The 17,519-nt window shown below is 37.1% G+C and overlaps 1 protein-coding gene across 3 annotated transcripts in view; it reads left to right on the top strand.

Moving 5' to 3' along the window:
• Positions 1-14,181, top strand: part of UBR2 (ubiquitin protein ligase E3 component n-recognin 2) — a 57,990-nt gene extending 43,809 nt beyond the window's left edge. For 2 of the 3 annotated variants that reach the window (XM_075749166.1, XM_075749167.1), the window contains exons 33-47: positions 232-329; positions 916-988; positions 1,810-1,958; positions 2,055-2,110; positions 2,533-2,629; positions 4,775-4,842; positions 5,302-5,437; positions 6,089-6,179; positions 6,723-6,853; positions 8,467-8,575; positions 8,831-8,887; positions 10,409-10,486; positions 10,770-10,940; positions 11,614-11,715; positions 12,498-14,181. In XM_075749166.1, coding sequence (XP_075605281.1) covers positions 232-329; positions 916-988; positions 1,810-1,958; positions 2,055-2,110; positions 2,533-2,629; positions 4,775-4,842; positions 5,302-5,437; positions 6,089-6,179; positions 6,723-6,853; positions 8,467-8,575; positions 8,831-8,887; positions 10,409-10,486; positions 10,770-10,940; positions 11,614-11,715; positions 12,498-12,639 — 1,558 coding nt within the window. In that variant the 3' untranslated portion in view covers positions 12,640-14,181. Of the gene's footprint in view, positions 1-231; positions 330-915; positions 989-1,809; positions 1,959-2,054; positions 2,111-2,532; positions 2,630-4,774; positions 4,843-5,301; positions 5,438-6,088; positions 6,180-6,722; positions 6,854-7,550; positions 7,589-8,466; positions 8,576-8,830; positions 8,888-10,408; positions 10,487-10,769; positions 10,941-11,613; positions 11,716-12,497 lie in introns of all 3 variants that reach the window. The other variant, XR_012834695.1, reaches the window with a different exon arrangement.
• The last annotated feature ends 3,338 nt before the right edge of the window (positions 14,182-17,519 follow it).

Genomic DNA, 17,519 nt, shown 5'->3' with positions numbered 1-17,519 from the left:
TTTGGATTTATGGACCTTCCTTGGTTGTTATATAGTATGGAACTTAGGGTATGGAAGGACAGTGAAGTGTAGGACCTGCAGGAAAAGAACTGAAGATGGCGAAATATGCGGGCAACAGAGAAGGACCCTGTTGAGAAACACAACAACATGAAATGCCTATGAAATACTAATTCTGTATATAGTTTGTTCTTAACTAATGTGTGTATTCTGTTTCTATATGTTTTTGGACAGGTTAGACTTTTCAGGCCAACCAAACCTAGCTCAGTGGATCAAAACAATATCCCAGCAAATAAAAGCACTGTATTTACTTCGAGATGAAGACTGTGCAAGTAAGTCTGAAGAAATGTGTGTGTTTGTATGTGAAAATCATAGAATCGTTTAGGTTGGAAAAGACTTTTAAGATCATCAAGTCCAATAGTTAACCTAACACTGCCAAGTCCACCACTAAAGTATGTCCCTAAGCACCATGTCTATGTGTCTTTTAAATACCTCCAGGGATGGCGACTCAACCACTTCCCTGGGCAGCCTGTTCCAATGCTTGACAACCCTTTCATTGAAGAAATTTTTCCTAATATACAATCTAAACCCCCTTACCCCCACCAGTGCAATCCTCTTGTCCTATCACTTGTTGGTCTCTTCTCCCAAGTAACAAGTGCCTTGTTACAACTTCCTTTCAGGTAGTAGTAGAGAGCGAAAAGGTCTTGCCTCAGCCTCTCTTTCTCCAGGCTAAACAACCCCAGTTCATGAAAAAGACCAAGTAGTATGGTTCTACCACAGTGATATTGAGAGATGGTGGCAAAAGTGGCAAGAGTAGCTTGGAATTAGTTTCTGGTGATGTGCTCCTGCACTTTTTTTATAATGTAAAGATTACATATAGGTGAATTATCGGTGTTTTATTACTTCTTGTTTATACAGGCAATTCTGGTAATTCAGAAAAAATGGATCAGCTGCAACTACCTGAAGGATTTAGACCAGATTTCAAACCGAAGTATGTATTTACATCTTAGTAAATCGCTAAAACTTCATCATGAAATGGTAACACAAAAATAGAATGTGACATCTGTACTATAAGGTCTCACTAATTAAGGCAAAAGAATGAATTTTGCCTTAATTAGAAATGTTGATCCTATCATTATGATGGTATTGAAGTCAAACCCACAAGTAGTAAATAATGCAGCAGAATTTCAGAGGCAGATATGATGCACGGATGTGCAGAGAAGATGCTGCTGTTGTATAAATTTCAGCATTAGTATTAAGCTTTCTTTCCCTAGTACTCATAACTGGATGAAGGACTCATCATCATAGCTCAGCACTACAAGTAAAACATCAAGAAAGACTATGAAATGGAGTGTATGTTACTATGTAATTTCAGCTGCTGTGGTATGTTTGTGTTTGAGTCTACCCCTTCTTCACTTGGGGAGAAAGTAATGAAATTCATTACATGGCACAGATATTTATCTGCCAACTGCACACAAAAATGCAAGACACCTATCCCAGGCTGATGACAGATTTTGCCATCAGTCACACATAGTTCTTTTAATTTTGTTTTCACTATATTATCTTTGAAGACTGGATATTCTTAATGCTAAAAAGTGAGATTGGTTCCAATCAAATAATAAAAAAATAATTGGGAGTATATCTGTCACAGAAAAGAAGATACAGAATACCAGATCCAAAGAAAGATACTGGAGTTCTTACTTAAATTTTAAAAATCCAGGTGTTCAGCAATGGGGTGAATGCTCATCATTAGAAGTACTATGCTGCCAGTGGAGAAAAAATGAATTCGTAATATTGGGTTTTTTTGTTTAGGAATCCTTATTCTGAGAGCATAAAAGAGATGTTGACAACTTTTGGTACAGCAACATACAAAGTAGGCTTGAAAGTTCATCCAAATGAAGAAGATCCACGTGTACCTATAATGTGCTGGGGAAGCTGTGCTTACACGATACAGACTATAGGTACTAATGTCTTCATTTTGCTCCTTTACACGTGAATTTCTGAATTTAGTTAAATTCACAGCATTGAAATATTTTGGGGTTTTGTTTTTTTTCCAGAACGAATTTTAGCTGATGAAGATAAACCATTATTTGGTCATTTACCTTGTCGACAGGTAAGGATCAAGTAGCAATTCCTCTCTGAATTGGGGGAAGAAGAGGGAATTGTGCTGCTTCAGCGCATAATATCTAAAGTTACAGTTATTTGATAGTTTTATTTGTTCAATCCCACTGTTCAGTCAATCAGTATGTGATTACTAATCTACGTAAAAATCAAATCTAGCAAAACTATTATGTGGGGTTTTTTCTATAAATGAATAGTTTAGTAAGGCCAGGGTTTCTCATGGCAACAGTCAAAATAATACTGAAGGGAACTTGTATATTTGCATAAACATAAATATCTTTGTCATGTGCTCACGCACTCCAACTGCTCCCATAAAGTGCATCTGAGGGTCTGAAAAGAGTGCTGTAGGTCAAAAGACTTTGTCATATTGAGGAACTCTTAACTGTGGCAGTGTCTTTTTCTTTGTTTTTAAAGGATGACTGTCTTACATCATTAACAAGGTTTGCAGCAGCTCACTGGACAGTGTCATCTCTCTCAGCAGTACAGGGTCACTTTTGTACTCTCTTAGCATGTAAGTTCACCACCTTATTCTGTTTTTTTACAAAGATACAGATATAGAAAGATGCTTACAAGAAGATTGCTTTATGTAGTGGTTTTAAGTAATAGACCAAGAGCTGATATTTTCACATGTGTACCTATACATATTTTCTCGTACTGTGGAAAAAAGACATTTGTTTTCGTCTGCAGTTCCAAGATAGATTTCAAGAGAAGCACTGATGTTTTGCTGTGAAGGAGTTCTGTTGATTCTTCCCAGCATTTATATTGCTGCTTTTAGAAAGGTACCTAGAGCAAAGGAGACAGAAGTGTGGTCCTTCACAAAAGAAAAGTGATACGCTGGAAATTTAAAGAGGAGGAAATTAATCTTAATACCGCATTGGAAGGAAATAGGAGATTTTCAGAGGTCTGTAATATATCTGCAAACTTCTCTGCCTTTGAAAAGTAGGATCTGTGGTAAGACAGGAATTATTATGTGATGTGATGTATTAGTTGAGGATTTTAATGAGAACAGCCAAAATGTTCCAAGCTTGAAGCATTTGTAGATACAGGTAAAAAGTCTGAAGTTCAGCCTAATGCAGTAGTTACCCATGAGGGGACTATTCTGAAAGGGTGTTATAAAATGGGATAATTTTAATACCTACAGTCAGTAGAGCAGGGAAACTTTTAAAATGCATTCATATATTGAAATTACTAGTAGAATTGATACTGCCTACTTCAGCAAACAGTTGGCAGCTTTGTGGGGAGGAACTTAATTGACATCAGCTTGTAGCAGTAATGGTTGAGCCATTTTCTATGTGAAGCAGAAGAGAAAATGTTGCTAGCTATTTGACTGGAACTTTGTAGTATATGGTGTTCTGCGTGCTTTGGGGTTTCTTGAAAACTTGACTCACTGTTTCTTCAAAGCTTTTCCCTCCAGCTGACAGAAGCAACTGTACTGCTTTTATTTTTATGAAGGAAAAGTGTTTGCTATTTTTCAAGGCAAGGAAACTTATTAGCCTTTGATCTGTCAGTATTTTATGAACTATTTATACATAGAGATAACTTACTGAATAAAAGTTTGGTTTTGGAAGTCCCTTGGTCTGGTCACATTTTTGATAGAAGCATTTTTCAGACTTTTGGGTTGAGTTCTGTGGCTGTATGCTTACAAAAGTAAAAGCATTTGAAATCTGAATGGTGGGGAAATGTTTGCTAATAGAAATAATTTCAAAATGTCACAGATCTTTAGCTGTTAATTTTCTGACCAGCAAGGCAGCAGTCTTCAACTGAAGTATTTAAGTTGTTATGAGGAGACCGTTTTTACTGTAGTAGTGTTTTTAAAATTGGCATCTTAATGCTTTTAGCTACATTGTAAAACTAATCTCATAGCTGCAGTTTGAACTCTTACTGTAAATCAGATCTCACTGCTTGGAGTAAAGTTTGCAACTGTTCCTTGATTGTTGTTTTAAATACATTGTAACATTTTCAAAACACTTTCTGTTTGCTTTTAGATGGAGTTTACTTCATTAGTTGGAATGTATTAAGTGTGTGAATTTCAGTTTTCAGCTGGACTGCTTTGGTTAATGCTTTGTGGTTACTGTGAATGTGAATATTACAGAGAGGAGAGACCAATGCCAGCTCTTTCTTAATTAGGGATAAAATAATGAATTTAAGAGACTCTTTAGCAATGCATTTTTGAGTCCCTAAGACAAGTGAGTTACGTGAGGCAAATTTAGGGAACCTTATAAAGAGAGCTAAGTGAATTGCAGAAATTTCCTTTGAACTGCTGTCCAACAGACAACAATTAATGTTTCTGTTTAGCCACTGGTGTTTGAGCTTATTTCTGGGTGAGAGCTGGAGACACTGTCTCATCTCGCACTGGAAACCTGAGCAATGAAAGACAATCACGATAGAAGTAGTGAATGGCAGCCCTTACTTTATAGTTATTTTGGGTTTGTTTCATTTTCAGTACAGTATAGTCAAGTAGGCAAGAGTCTTTCCAATAGTGTTGAACATTTGGCCAGAAAGGTGTGAATTCAAGAAAACAGGTACATTTGTATTTTAAGTACTTTAAGCATATAAACCAAGGAGATGTGTCTCATTTTGTACCTGAAGTATGCTAAAATCTTTTCATATATAAGTGTTCAATTAATAAATTTATTTTTCTCTCTGAAATACTCAGCACTGGTGCCTAATGAAAAAAATGGAAATCTTCCTTGCATACTTGATATTGACATGTTTCATTTATTGGTAAGTATTCCATAATACATATTAATAATATTTTGATCCAGTAGACACTATGTCAAAACTTCATTGGAAACTTTGTTTACTCTAGGTTAGGAACCTTTTAAAAACGTTTAGTTTTTTTAATCTTTTCACTACTTAATGCAATTTAAAGGCTTTTTTCGTTGCAAGTATTCTTATCTATAAATAAAAGGGGGTGAAACGAGGCAGAATGTATATGCTTTGAATGTTAAACCCCCAAAACAAATGCCCCCAACAAACAACAAAAAAAATCCCAAACAAACAGACCCCAAATAAAATCTGATAGTTAATCATTGTTCCCTTAAATAATGGCTGGCTAATTAGCTGAAAAATTAGCCTTATGAGGTATGTTGCCTTCAAAGGGTATAGTTGCAGCATGAACAGAGAAAATGGGGAAATTCAAAAAGAAAAGGAATATACAAGCTTTCTTGTTTTCCTTTTCAGGTAAGCTTGGTGCTCTCTTTCCCTGCCATACATTGTCAGGATTTTTCAGGGGTTAGTCTTGGCACTGGAGATCTTCACCTGTTTCATCTTGTCACTATGGCACACATAATACAAATTTTACTTACCTCATCAACAGGTAATGCTTCTTTCTTTCAACTTCTATTGAAATGATTCCTCAAATCTGTACTTGGAAAACACTATGGGGCTATTGGTAAATGTATGCAGTTTACAGTTGCAAATTGAAATTGCTGGTGCGCTCTCTTTCAGCCCATAGAAAGTACTGATAAATGGTACTCATGAAAGTCCAGTCTTTTGTCTTTATTGCTTAACTCCGGAGGTTTTTTGGAGCATAGCTAGTCATGAATCCTAGCTTTTCAGCTAATGTAGCAGTGCCTGGAAGTGTTTATGGGAGAGACTTGGCTTAGGCATCGCACCATGAATAAGTTGCAGTTAGCAAAGTAAGAAATTAATGTATCTTCTGGCGAGGGGAACTGGATAAGGTGTAGTATGCCAAAAGCCAAGCACTCCAGGCAAATACGTTAAGAAACCCAACCAATCGAACAAGTAAACCAACACCTTGCTGGAGATGACAATAGCATAAACTTAAAACATAAGATGTGCAGCAGAAACCTTTTTTTCCAGTACAGTGTATTGCATTTGTACTATTGTAGTACAGTGGAATGTTTCACTTAGTTTTGGCCTTTTTCTCAAAACTTGAAAAATTACATTCTTGCTGTGTAAACATGTACATATGAAGTAACTTGCTCTTTATTTCTTTCCTCTTCAGAAGAGAATGGCATGGATCAAGAAAACACTAACAGTGAAGAGGAAGTAGCTGTGCTTACACTGTATAAATTTCTTTGCCAGTGTACAGGAAGGTAAAAGGGCAATCTTTTGATAAAATATATAATATTTTCTTCCTCTTGGACTCAATGTTAACTACACCCTGAATTCTATTTACTAATGCTGTCAAAGATGAGGCTTTTAACTTGGAAACTCTTGCCTGTTGTTTCTTATCCACTACTTCTAGATACCATTTTCAAATAACTATTCCTATAAATTTCTCTGTGCTCGTGAAGATACCTCCTCATGAAGTTTACGCTCTGGAACAGTCTTTTTTAGTCAGTTTGCAGATGTGTAGAATATGGAATTGGCAGTGTCTGAGTACAGAAAACTTTGTAGGATCTGCAATGTTTATGCAAAATTTTCCTTAATTTACTGTCCCAGTTGGTTACATTTTTATGAATCTCTATTTCGGAGTTTTTCTTGGAATTAGCTTTGAAATAAACATTTTGCATAATGCTTGTTTCAACTGAAGTCAGTAATTTAATATGCAGTATGACTGAAGACTTACTAAATGCAGCTCTCAGACTGAAATGGTTAAATAAAAGCAAACTTTTTTTTTATTGCGCTCTCTTAAGTGCCTTGAAAGAAATTTCCTCAGGCTGGCACCTGTGGAGGAATCTAAAAGCTGGAATCATGCCTTTCCTGAGATGTTCTGCTTTGTTTTTCCATTACTTAAATGGAGTCCCAGCGCCTGCAGAAATTCAAGGTACTGTCTGCTTTGTATTAAATCAGCTTTTCAAAAGATACAAACATTTATAGACAAAATAAATTACACTTAAACTCTCCTTTCTGAAGAAGCTGATGGGATGAATGTGGGTTAGTTACCAGTGCAGAATCATATCTGCATAATGAAAAATGAAAAAAAAAAAAATTGTTTCCTTAAAATGGAAACTGATGCTCTTCTGTTAAAAATTGAAATATTGATTATTTCAAATCTATTGATTACGGTTTTCAAATGAGACCTGCTTTTCCTTGCATTGATTTCATTCAAATCAGCATCCACCAATAATTAAAATCTCCAAATATACTGATGTTACTTATACCCCAAATAATTGGTGTTATTAACATACATTACTGTCCTCTGCATGTGATGTGTGTAGGGGTTGAATATAAATCTGAAGATATTACTTATAGTAATGATAAGTAGGTTCACACTGCTTCAGGATTCCCACATTTAAAACAACGTATGATATGTGGTGCTGAGCTGACATGAGGACAGCTACAGAACTTGTAGAATGTTACTTTGATATTAACCTTCTTGACAAATTGTGTTTAAAATGTAGATTATTTTCATTTTACAATAGCAATGCTTAAGCATTTGGGGGAGGGGGGGGGGGAAAAAAAAAGAGAAACCTCTACTTGTGAACTTTGATTTTCTGTAACAAGTTTTCTCAAATTCATAGTCTGGACCAGAAGTGACCGCTGGAGTTCTTTGTTACAGGTACTCTAAAGATGAGGTGCAAAGTGCAGCTGTACTTCCAGAGAGTAGTTCCATGGGCCTCTAGTGAGTTGGTTGTAGGAGAGTGGAAGAGGAAGGCTTTGCTTCGCTTTGTTACAATCCTCACATCCCAGGTGCTTGGATGGCCCTGCAGGTCCCCGCCACCGAGGGATGTGCCGACGGTGGCTGTAGCACTGGGGTGTTGCTTTCCCTGCGCACTCCCGGGCCCCTGGACCCACTGATCCCACAGCTGGCCTGTATCGCTCTTCTCTAGCGTTTTATTGGGGATTGCGAACGGGAATCCCTTGGCCCTGAGAGGGAAATCAGCACAGATTTCATCTTCATTTTCTTTGCTCCTTTATTCAGGAGCAAAAGAGGCCGTGTCATGGAAGAAGTAGTAGTAGTACTCTTTGTACTGAAAGTTAGGAGGGCAGGGGCCCAGGGACTCAAACCAATTAAGTAATATCGTGAATATGGCAATGTGCCCTACATAATATTTTTGAAGAGTTTAGCATCACAGGCATGTGGAATTTCTGTATTTCTGAGGCTGTGCTACACTTCACTGGTATACTGTCACTGATTCCCTGCCTCGGATTGTGTCATGGGCTACAAGGAGCATAAAGCAGCCATTTAATGGATGACATTAAAACGAAGACCCTTGAGAGCTCTGAGATTATGTGACCAAGCTTGAAATGTGCTTAGAGGAGAAGCTTGAGGAAAGTTGCTTCTTGTTACTGGCATTTTTCCAACACAGCTGTCTGGTGCCTTTACTAGCACTTTCATACTTCATACCACATTTTGGGTGTGGGGGAAAACGTTTATTGTAGTTTCTGTAATTTAAAAAAATGCAATTATGAGAATTATACTTTTTTTTTTTGCAGTAAATGGAACAAACCAGTTTGAACACTTATGTAGCTATCTTTCTTTGCCAAACAACCTCACTTGCCTTTTTCAAGAAAACAGTGAGATTCTGAACACGTTAATAGAAAGGTAAGTCATGTTTTTATACTTAATTTAAATATAATAAGGAATTCTGCACAGGATAATACTACTAGTATTCTCCCAGGAGTACATCTATGGAAATGAATAGTAGACTTTGAAAAGCATTTGTGAATGAAGTGTTTTGAAAGAAATAACTTTGGTTGTAGAGATTATTGAATAGATGTGCTTTGGAATTTTTACTTGTTTGTTTTTGGAAAGTATCATCCACTGAAGTTAAAAGCCAATGTTTTTTCTTTCTTGTAGTTGGTGTAGTAACAATGAAGTAAAAAGATATCTCGAAGGCAAGAGACATGCTATCAGGTAAATGTGGAGAAGTTTTAAGCAGACATGGAGAAGCTTTAATGTTGCAGTTTTCTCCAAAGATTTTTTCTGAAGGGTGTTTATAATAATATAGTATCAGTTCTGCTTTATTAAATGACAAAGATATTAGGGGATAAGCAAAGAGATTTTTGGAATACTGTAAGAAAAGTGAAATATTGCTTAAATTAGTAGATTTTAAAGGCAAAGTTAAATACTACAGTTTTATTTAGACTGATCTGCAGCAATCAGAGGCCATAACACTTCTCATGTTTCCTATAGTTAGATTTGTACTTTCTGATTCAAAAGGTATGCTGTTGCTAAAAGACGTACGTAAACTTTGTTTAAAAATACCAGGCATCGAAGAGCTTTTTAAACAATCCAAATTCTTCACTGAAATCAACGCCAAGTCAGTTGCTAAAAAGAAAATTTGCTTTCCATACATTTCTACTTCCTAAGTAATTATTTTGAATTCAGAATATATTTAATGCTTAGCAGGTGTAGAAAAGCATTTGAGGTGTTTTTCTTTATGAAGGCTGGGTAAAAATAGTGGCTATCAATTATTCAAATAATTATAAATGAATCTGAGGTTCACAGTGCTGTCATTAAAAATAGATCTCTGCATTTTAATCTCCTATGCTAAATACATAAAGTCAGTCTTTCAACATTGGACATACAATAAGGCTAAGGGATAGAAATAAAAATTAAACACTTCATCTGTTAAATACCAGGCTATTAACAGAATATCTTATACAGTAAAAATACTCTGATTGTGTAATTGAATTCCTGTTATGTGTGATTGTGGGGATTTTTTTCTGTGTGTCCCTTTTGCTGATTCTTAACTGCTCTTCCCAAGATTGTGTCTAACTTGACAGTGATTTTTTGGTTTGTTTTCCTCTCAGCATGTTCTTGTACATTGCTTCTGTTACAAACCTCTATTTACATTTCACAGTCTAATTTGTATTATTCCTAGGGTTGAAGATTATTAAAATTTAGTGTATAGCATCTGGAAAAAAATCACCAACTTTTAACTGTTACTTCTAAAGATACAAATGTTTGTTATTAAATAGGTCCTTTTCATTGCATGAATACTTCATTCTCTTCAGAATACACATTCTCTGAACTTGAGTGTCAGACTATTTTCTAGTCAATATTAGTGACAAAAAGAAAATACAAAGCAAACTGATAAGGGAGCACAACAACTATTCAGTTAAGCCTGTAGTGACCTCATTGTGAGGCTTTGGTAAAAGCAGACACAGACATGTACTTCTCTGACTTTCTGCCTGTGTGTTTTCTCAAATTCACAAAAAATATAACTGAGAAAACTGGAGGTGGTCTAGCTGAGAGATGCTGGGGGTTCTTTTTTATGTGCTGCCATTTGACACTCTGAATGGCAGAGAAGAGGAAAACTTTAAAAATTATTCACAGATGCTGTTTAGATGAGTCAGGAGAACATGAATGAGTTTGAAATCACTGTTATTATTCATTGAAACATGAGTGGTTAATTTGATTGCTTTATTCTAGCTATGCAAGAGAATCCAATAAATTAATAGACCTTCCGGACGACTACAGCTGCCTCATTAACCAAGCATCCAATTTTTCGTAAGTTGTACGCAATTATAGCGAGGACCTCTAAAATCTTCTGCTCCTTTTGATGAACCTTTAACCTGAAAGCCTCAGAAAAATGTTTGTAGAATCATAAAGTTAATGGCACATATTGATTGCCGTCTATTCCAGCAAAAATCCTCGGGTATTTTAGTGAAATAGAAATTGGAGGGGATCTGTATAACTGTTAACCATATAAATGTTTAAAAGTACTTTTAAGTCTTTTTGCCATCTAGAATTAATACATATAATGGATTATGGTTTTTTTGCTTAACAAAAGGTGTCCGAAATCAGGTGGTGATAAAAGCAGAGCCCCAACATTGTGCCTTGTGTGTGGGACCATGCTATGTTCTCAGAGTTACTGTTGTCAGACTGAATTAGAAGGAGAAGATGTTGGAGCCTGTACTGCACATACATACGCGTGTGGTTCTGGAGTGGGCATATTCCTTAGGTAAGGAACTCAACACCTCTACTTACATTGCTAGGTTACACGGTGCGTGTGGATGTGAAATGAATAGTTCTATAAATGTGATTGTAGGGGTGGCTTGTAAAGGCAGTGGTTTGCTAATAACAGGGTTGCCTAAAAACTAGAGCGTATTCATCTTCCTTATACTTTGGTATAAGGTTCACAGGTTGTTTCCTTGAAGATAAAGTATCGTCCAAAATTGGAATTTCATTTTAAAGTGAATTTGTTTTCTCTGTGTGTTAATTTCCACTCAAGTATTACAAAACAATGAAGTTAAATACCTTGATTTTGTTGTTGCTATTGAAAATGTGAACGTTCATTTTAGTTGGTTTCCTGCGTACAAGGAAAGATTAGATACTGTCTCATGTCTTTCACTATGGCAAAGATTAGTGAGAAGTGAAATTGTTTTATGTTCTTGTTGTGGTTGTGTCACGTATTTACACAGATTGCAAATAATATGACATGAAACTACATTGTTTCTAACTGCTACCGAGGAGTTACAACAGGAAGAGAATAAGATCTTCAATTTTAAAAAACAAAAGTAACTTTAAAAATCTGTACATGCAGATTACACAGAGTGAGGTAAGAATTGGAAAAGCAGTGTCTATGAAAATACGAGAAACTATTCACCTAAAATCTTCTGTGTGTTTCCCTCTAGAGTACGAGAATGTCAGGTGCTATTTTTAGCTGGAAAAACAAAGGGCTGCTTTTATCCTCCTCCTTATCTCGATGACTATGGAGAGACAGACCAGGGACTCAGGTAAATATTTTTAAAAAAAATCTGTCTTATAAGACAGGAATTCTTAAACTATCTGGTTTGTAAAATACACTTTCTGTGTTACCTTTTTATTTTAATTATATAGGTAATACTATATTTTGACATGACCGTTCCATCTAATGTCTTCAGACATTTTAATGCTAATATGTGGGTTTAGGTTAAAAATATTTAATGGAAGATCTGTCCCAGGTTATAAACAGTTGTCTTGAGGTGTAAAAATTTAAATCTTTTTAGCATCTGTGAAGTTGCCTAGAAACTAGGGCTAAAAATCTTATTTGTATATAGTGTATTTATTTGTATAATCTGTGTTAACTTAATACCAAGTGAAAATACTATGAGATGATTTTATTTGATTTGGTAGTTGTTTGTCTTAACTCCAGTCTCTACTTCCTGTGAGAATGGTTTGGGGACTCAGTATTGTTAAATCTTGCTACTTCTGAAACTGGTTAAAACCAAAGAATATGAGCTGCTTCAGCATCAAAAGATGCTGAAAACTGACATTTAGACTTGGGTGGGCTGTGCAGGAGATTCCCAAAGGCTGGGGGGAACTGTTGAGCAGTAAGGGTGGGAGACCAGACAGGGTCGCACTCCACTTTACTAATCAAATTATCTGTTGATTTTTTTTCTGACAAAACTACTGTTAAATGGTTATCTAAATATTTTAATATTTTAAGGAGTTATCCAATATTTACTATGTGACATCTGAGTGTTTGTGCTTAGTTGCAGTGTTTAATCATTCCTGATACATATTCTCTCCTTTTCAGACGCGGGAATCCCTTACATCTGTGCAAAGAACGATTTAAAAAGATTCAAAAACTCTGGCAGCAGCACAGTATCACAGAGGAAATTGGACATGCACAAGAAGCAAATCAAACACTAGTTGGGATTGATTGGCAGCATTTATAATGGTTGTCTGCTGAAGACTGGAACTTTATTAAGATTTTTGTAACTCAGTAAGCTTTTCAAAGGGAGGGATTAGGAAAAAAAAGTCTGAGGAAAAAAAAACCCCAAACCCAGTCCTGTTATTTAATCTTTGTTTTACAATGTATTTCATAAAGATACCAGTTAACATTAATCAAGTAAACTTATTTCTATGTAAGCAAGTTTTATTAGTCATATAATTTGCACTGTGCTTCCCTCACAGAAATGTCTTGGGTTATAAACCTGGGCAAATGAACTTGAGTTTCTGATAAAAAAAAAAAAAAGAATGACTCTTTTTGGAAGTCTGACTATGATTTTTCTTATAAACTGCAAGAGAAAAAGACTGCTGAAACAGAAACTAGATAGAGCACAATTATGGATTGTGTTTTGCCCCTTGCTAGTAATCTGAGCCGTTTTATTTATTATTCTGCATTTTAATACTTAAGCTGTGTGTACATGCAATGGAATGAAGTAAGGAAGCAAATAATGTAGCAAATGGATGTTTCTGTCTGCATCAGTGGATAATTCACTCTTTCACTTGGTGTATCTAAAATGATTTTGTCATTTGTACTCTTGCAGCTTTCTTGCTTCCAGTTGTTTTTTAACTAAAAAAACCCTAACACTAGCTTTACAAGTAAAATAATTTAATTTAAAGCTTTTTCCAGAGCATTGCACTCCTTAGAATTATGTAGTTTGTAACTTGAGTTTAGCTGGGAAACCCTTTCACTCTCAATTATGTGATTGGTTATTGATATTCAAGGGTTGACATTGTGCTTTAGAAGATATTTTAAGATAAGAACAATACATAAAATGTCATGAAAGCTACTTTTATGTTAATTTGCAGAAGCACAGAGGATGTTTTCTTCATTTTTGGTAACAGTCAACTTTTAAGGTGCAAATCCCATCTCCTTTTTGTTGCAGACAAACTGAATGGTTTCCTCTGGCTTTGAAGGGCCACAATCACACTGCCCACATTTTTACATCGATTTTTTTTTTTCCCCCCTGTTGTCCCATCAAGTATATTTACTTTTTGGCTTGATTTAAAGCTCTGTAAAGATGTTTGCATATAGTATATTTTATAAATATATTCTATAACTGCGCAGATTTGCACTTGATATGAGGGTGCCTGAAGGCAGTGAGTTTTCTAGCTGTATGTAATTAGACCGCCAAGGTGTCTCTAAAAACTGACATTATGCTTATTGATTTAAAGTAAAATCCACCACCTTTCTCTCTTCTATCTTCTGACAAATTAGTAAAATCTTAATTTACATAGTTCTGTTTCTTTAATAATCTGTGGTTCTTTCAGTTAAGTCTTACTTTCCGACTATGTCTTCAGCCCAGATAAGCAATCCCTTTACTGTCTGCCATGTCTTCAGTTACACTTGGTCTGACTGAATTGTTTCTATTTTTACAGATTTAATGCTTCAGATAAATTTTGTATATTCATGGTGTACAGGACAATTTTTCAAACATTCAGTTACAGTATTGAGTGAAGATGTGAAATATGAAATAAAGAAACTTGGCCAATGTTGATTTCCTTTTCTTAAAAACAGTACAGACTACTCTTATCTCTACTATCTGTTGTAGTTCCAATAATTTATATATTGCTGTCACTTTTTACAGGGACATGCAGAAGTTACAGGAAGAAGTTACATTAGACCTTCATCTCTGCCTTCCCCTACTTAAGCTGGCTGGTATATCAACAATTTTCTGTGCATGGTACTTGAAAACCACACTTTTTTGGTGATGTTACTATTCCTTTGCAGAGAGTCTTACATCTTAAGCTGTGTGCCACAGTTTCAAATAATGTGTAACTGCACTGACAGACTCTCTTTTCCTGTAAGCATAATATTAAAAAGCTGATTGATGATACTGAGAGATTTCTCTGTGCGAAGCAAAATATTGACAGCAAGAAGGTTTTTTTTTTTCTCTCTGGGATCAGAGTTGGAGACTGCAAGGTTGAATAGGTTGGTAAAATTATGACCACAAGTAATTGCAAAGTACACAATTTATCATTTTTTGCAAGTTTAGTCATTCTTTACTCAAGACTTCTATTTTCTGATTTGGTTTGCCTGTATTTATATTAATGTAGAAATATTTATATATATAAAACATTGTTTCAGTATCAGGGAAATAATATCTGTAATAAATCTGCTATAACTTTAATATTTGCGGATTACGTGTACAATCTACAATGTTGTTACGTGTTTGGGGGGAGAAAAAACCAACAAAAAAACCCCCACAAAATCCCCAAACCAGAAACCATCACACCAGCAAACAAAACAAAGCTGAAAGCATCAAGTAAATCCTTTTGGTGTTGACATTAAATAAGTACTTTTTAAACATTGCTTTTAGAATTGTGCTGAGCTTGTTCCTTCAAGTGTGTCACCTTGTTAATCACAAGCTAACAAATACCTGGATGTGCAATACCTGCAATTCCCTGGCTAAAAATGTAAGGTGATTATATTATTAGTGTCATTTGCTTCAGTCAGCTAAACCTTTCTTGACCTCTACCAAAAAGTCTAATCGTCTTTTGAAAGGATTGTAAATTATATTTTGTAAAGGGATGAGGGTTGAGGTTCACATCGGTCATGTTTTTTACTCTGCTCACACTTCAAGATAACACTTTGTGCTCTCTCCAGTCTGCCGTAGGAGGCTCTCTCTTACCCTATGAGTGTGGTCTTCTGTCCTTTTACTTTTGATGCGAAGCCTTACCAGCTCTCAGGCTCCAGCCCTGGCACAAAATCCCACCTGTTTTCCTTTCTGGAAGTTTAAATAGCACGAGGGGACTTGCATCTCAAATCTCTTCTCAGCAGAGTCCTGTTGTGATGCAACCGAGTATGCAGTCTGCCTCCCCTCTGCCCTGGACCCCTCTGCTCCTTTCTGGGAATCACCTTTGCCAAGCAGTAGTGGCTTGGTATTTCCATCCCACTGTTGCGATTGTTGATTATTGAGTTGAATATGACAGCATTCAACTGTTTTGGCTTGAATATGAGCCCCTGGGGAAGGCCACTTCTAACTGGTTCATTGCTGGCCTCTGAGCCTGAAAATCCAGGCAGGTTTCTGTCCACCTTGCTGTCTAGTCTGCATCTCCCTAAACTGGTTACGAGGCTGTTTGTCTGAAATCCCACTGGGAGGTTTTCTAACAACAGACATTTGCTGCACAGAAAAAGGGGTTTTACAGCAACTTTCATTTACTAAGAAGCAAAGAGAAACAGGCCTTTAAACTAACCCGAGTTGAATGGTTTTGTGTGTGACCAGGACAGGGATGCTATCTCTGATAATAGCAAGAGAGATTGGAGTGATCTTTGTGGGGCTTCCATGGGTCTTCTCATCTTCATATTTCCATATTGCCATTTGCTCTGCTTTTGGTGAGCCAGGACTGTCACTGGCCAATCCTGCATCTTAGTGGGAATGGGATGGTGCTCGTCATATCTTAGCTGGTACTAAAGGAAAACTCTCTTAGGGAGGCATCTGCCATTAGCTCTTCCGTTCCTCAGCTCCTCGTGGTGAGCATCCCAGTGTCCTGCTTGATCCTGTATGCAGCAGGTTGGAGACTTCCTGGGAACAAGGCTGGATGCAGTTATTTCCAAGGCTTGCCTTCCGCAGAAATGCTTCCAGGCGCCCGAGGAGTGAGGACAGCCAGGGAGCCTGCCAACCACGCCTCTGTGTACATAGCCAACATGTCACCATCCAGCTGTCTGCTTTCTCTGGATAACTGGTTCAGGTTGTATGGTACTGCTTCAACATAACCTCAGCAGAAAGGCATGGGGACAGAGACACAGAAAGGTTGCTTACGGGTGATGGGAAGTCTTATAGACAAGTTGTCTTTAAGAAAATGTCTCTCCTTATTGTGAAGTCTAGGTTTTGGTGGGTTTTTTTTATTATTATGGGATTCGAATGTTTAGAAGAACAGGAAGGACTAGAGTTGGTTTCTCCTTTTGGGCTACGTTCAAGAAACGGCAGGAAGAGTCCCACAGTAAGAACGTTGCGAACAGGTATTGCTGAGGTCAAAAATCCTCCATCATTTCAGTGCCTGATGAAAGTCAGGGCGCGGGGGGGTAGCACATCTTAATCTCCAGTTGTTGATAACTTCTAGTTACCAGTAAGTGGCTTCAGCTCGTTGGAGTGGTGTTTCTTGGTTTGGGGAACCAGCAGGGACTGGTTGAAGGACGTTGCTATCAGCCTGGGATAGCTGAGTAGAGTCGCCTGCTTGGCTGCTGGGGCTGCGGGGAGAGCACGTGCCGCAGGCAGCTCTGGAGCATGGAGACGTGTCCAGAAGGTGCTGGAGCCTCCCTGCCTCTCCTTGCTGCCAGCCAGCAGTGCCCATGCAGTTTAGGGGTTCCAGAAGAGGGAGAAGGGGGTTTATTATTTTCTTTCTTTTATTCCAAGGCTAATAATGGTCAGGAGAAATAGCAGTTCCTGGTTCTGCTCTAGAAGAGTCATCTCAGTGTCCAATTGCTAAGAGGTGTGACTTGTGTAACTGTATTGAGCCATTTTGTCAATATTATTATTTTTACTTCTACTGACTGATACAAATTTTGTTAAATGTGTTACAGGCTGATGCAGGAACATAAGCGACAGTAAAATAGGTCAGTCGTTTACAAAGCAGGGCCTTGTGCTTGGGACCCAGCGGATGTGTGGCCTATCCCTCCGATGGCGGAGGGAGTGTTTCGGGGCTGTTCAGCAGACCTTGGCACCAGCTGCCCCTACGCAATGGCCACGTATTTATGGTGATAGGTCGAAGCCTCACACTAAAACATCCTCTTGCGTCAGCTTGACACCTTATGGGAGGGCACGGTGATTTCATATTTAAGTTCAGTGTATCTTCCTGTGCACTTATGCAGGCACCGAGACATGTGTGT

Source organism: Balearica regulorum, chromosome 3 (assembly GCF_011004875.1).
Source record: "Balearica regulorum gibbericeps isolate bBalReg1 chromosome 3, bBalReg1.pri, whole genome shotgun sequence".
NCBI lineage: Eukaryota > Metazoa > Chordata > Aves > Gruiformes > Gruidae > Balearica > Balearica regulorum.
This window is presented reverse-complemented; position numbering and strand designations above follow the sequence as displayed.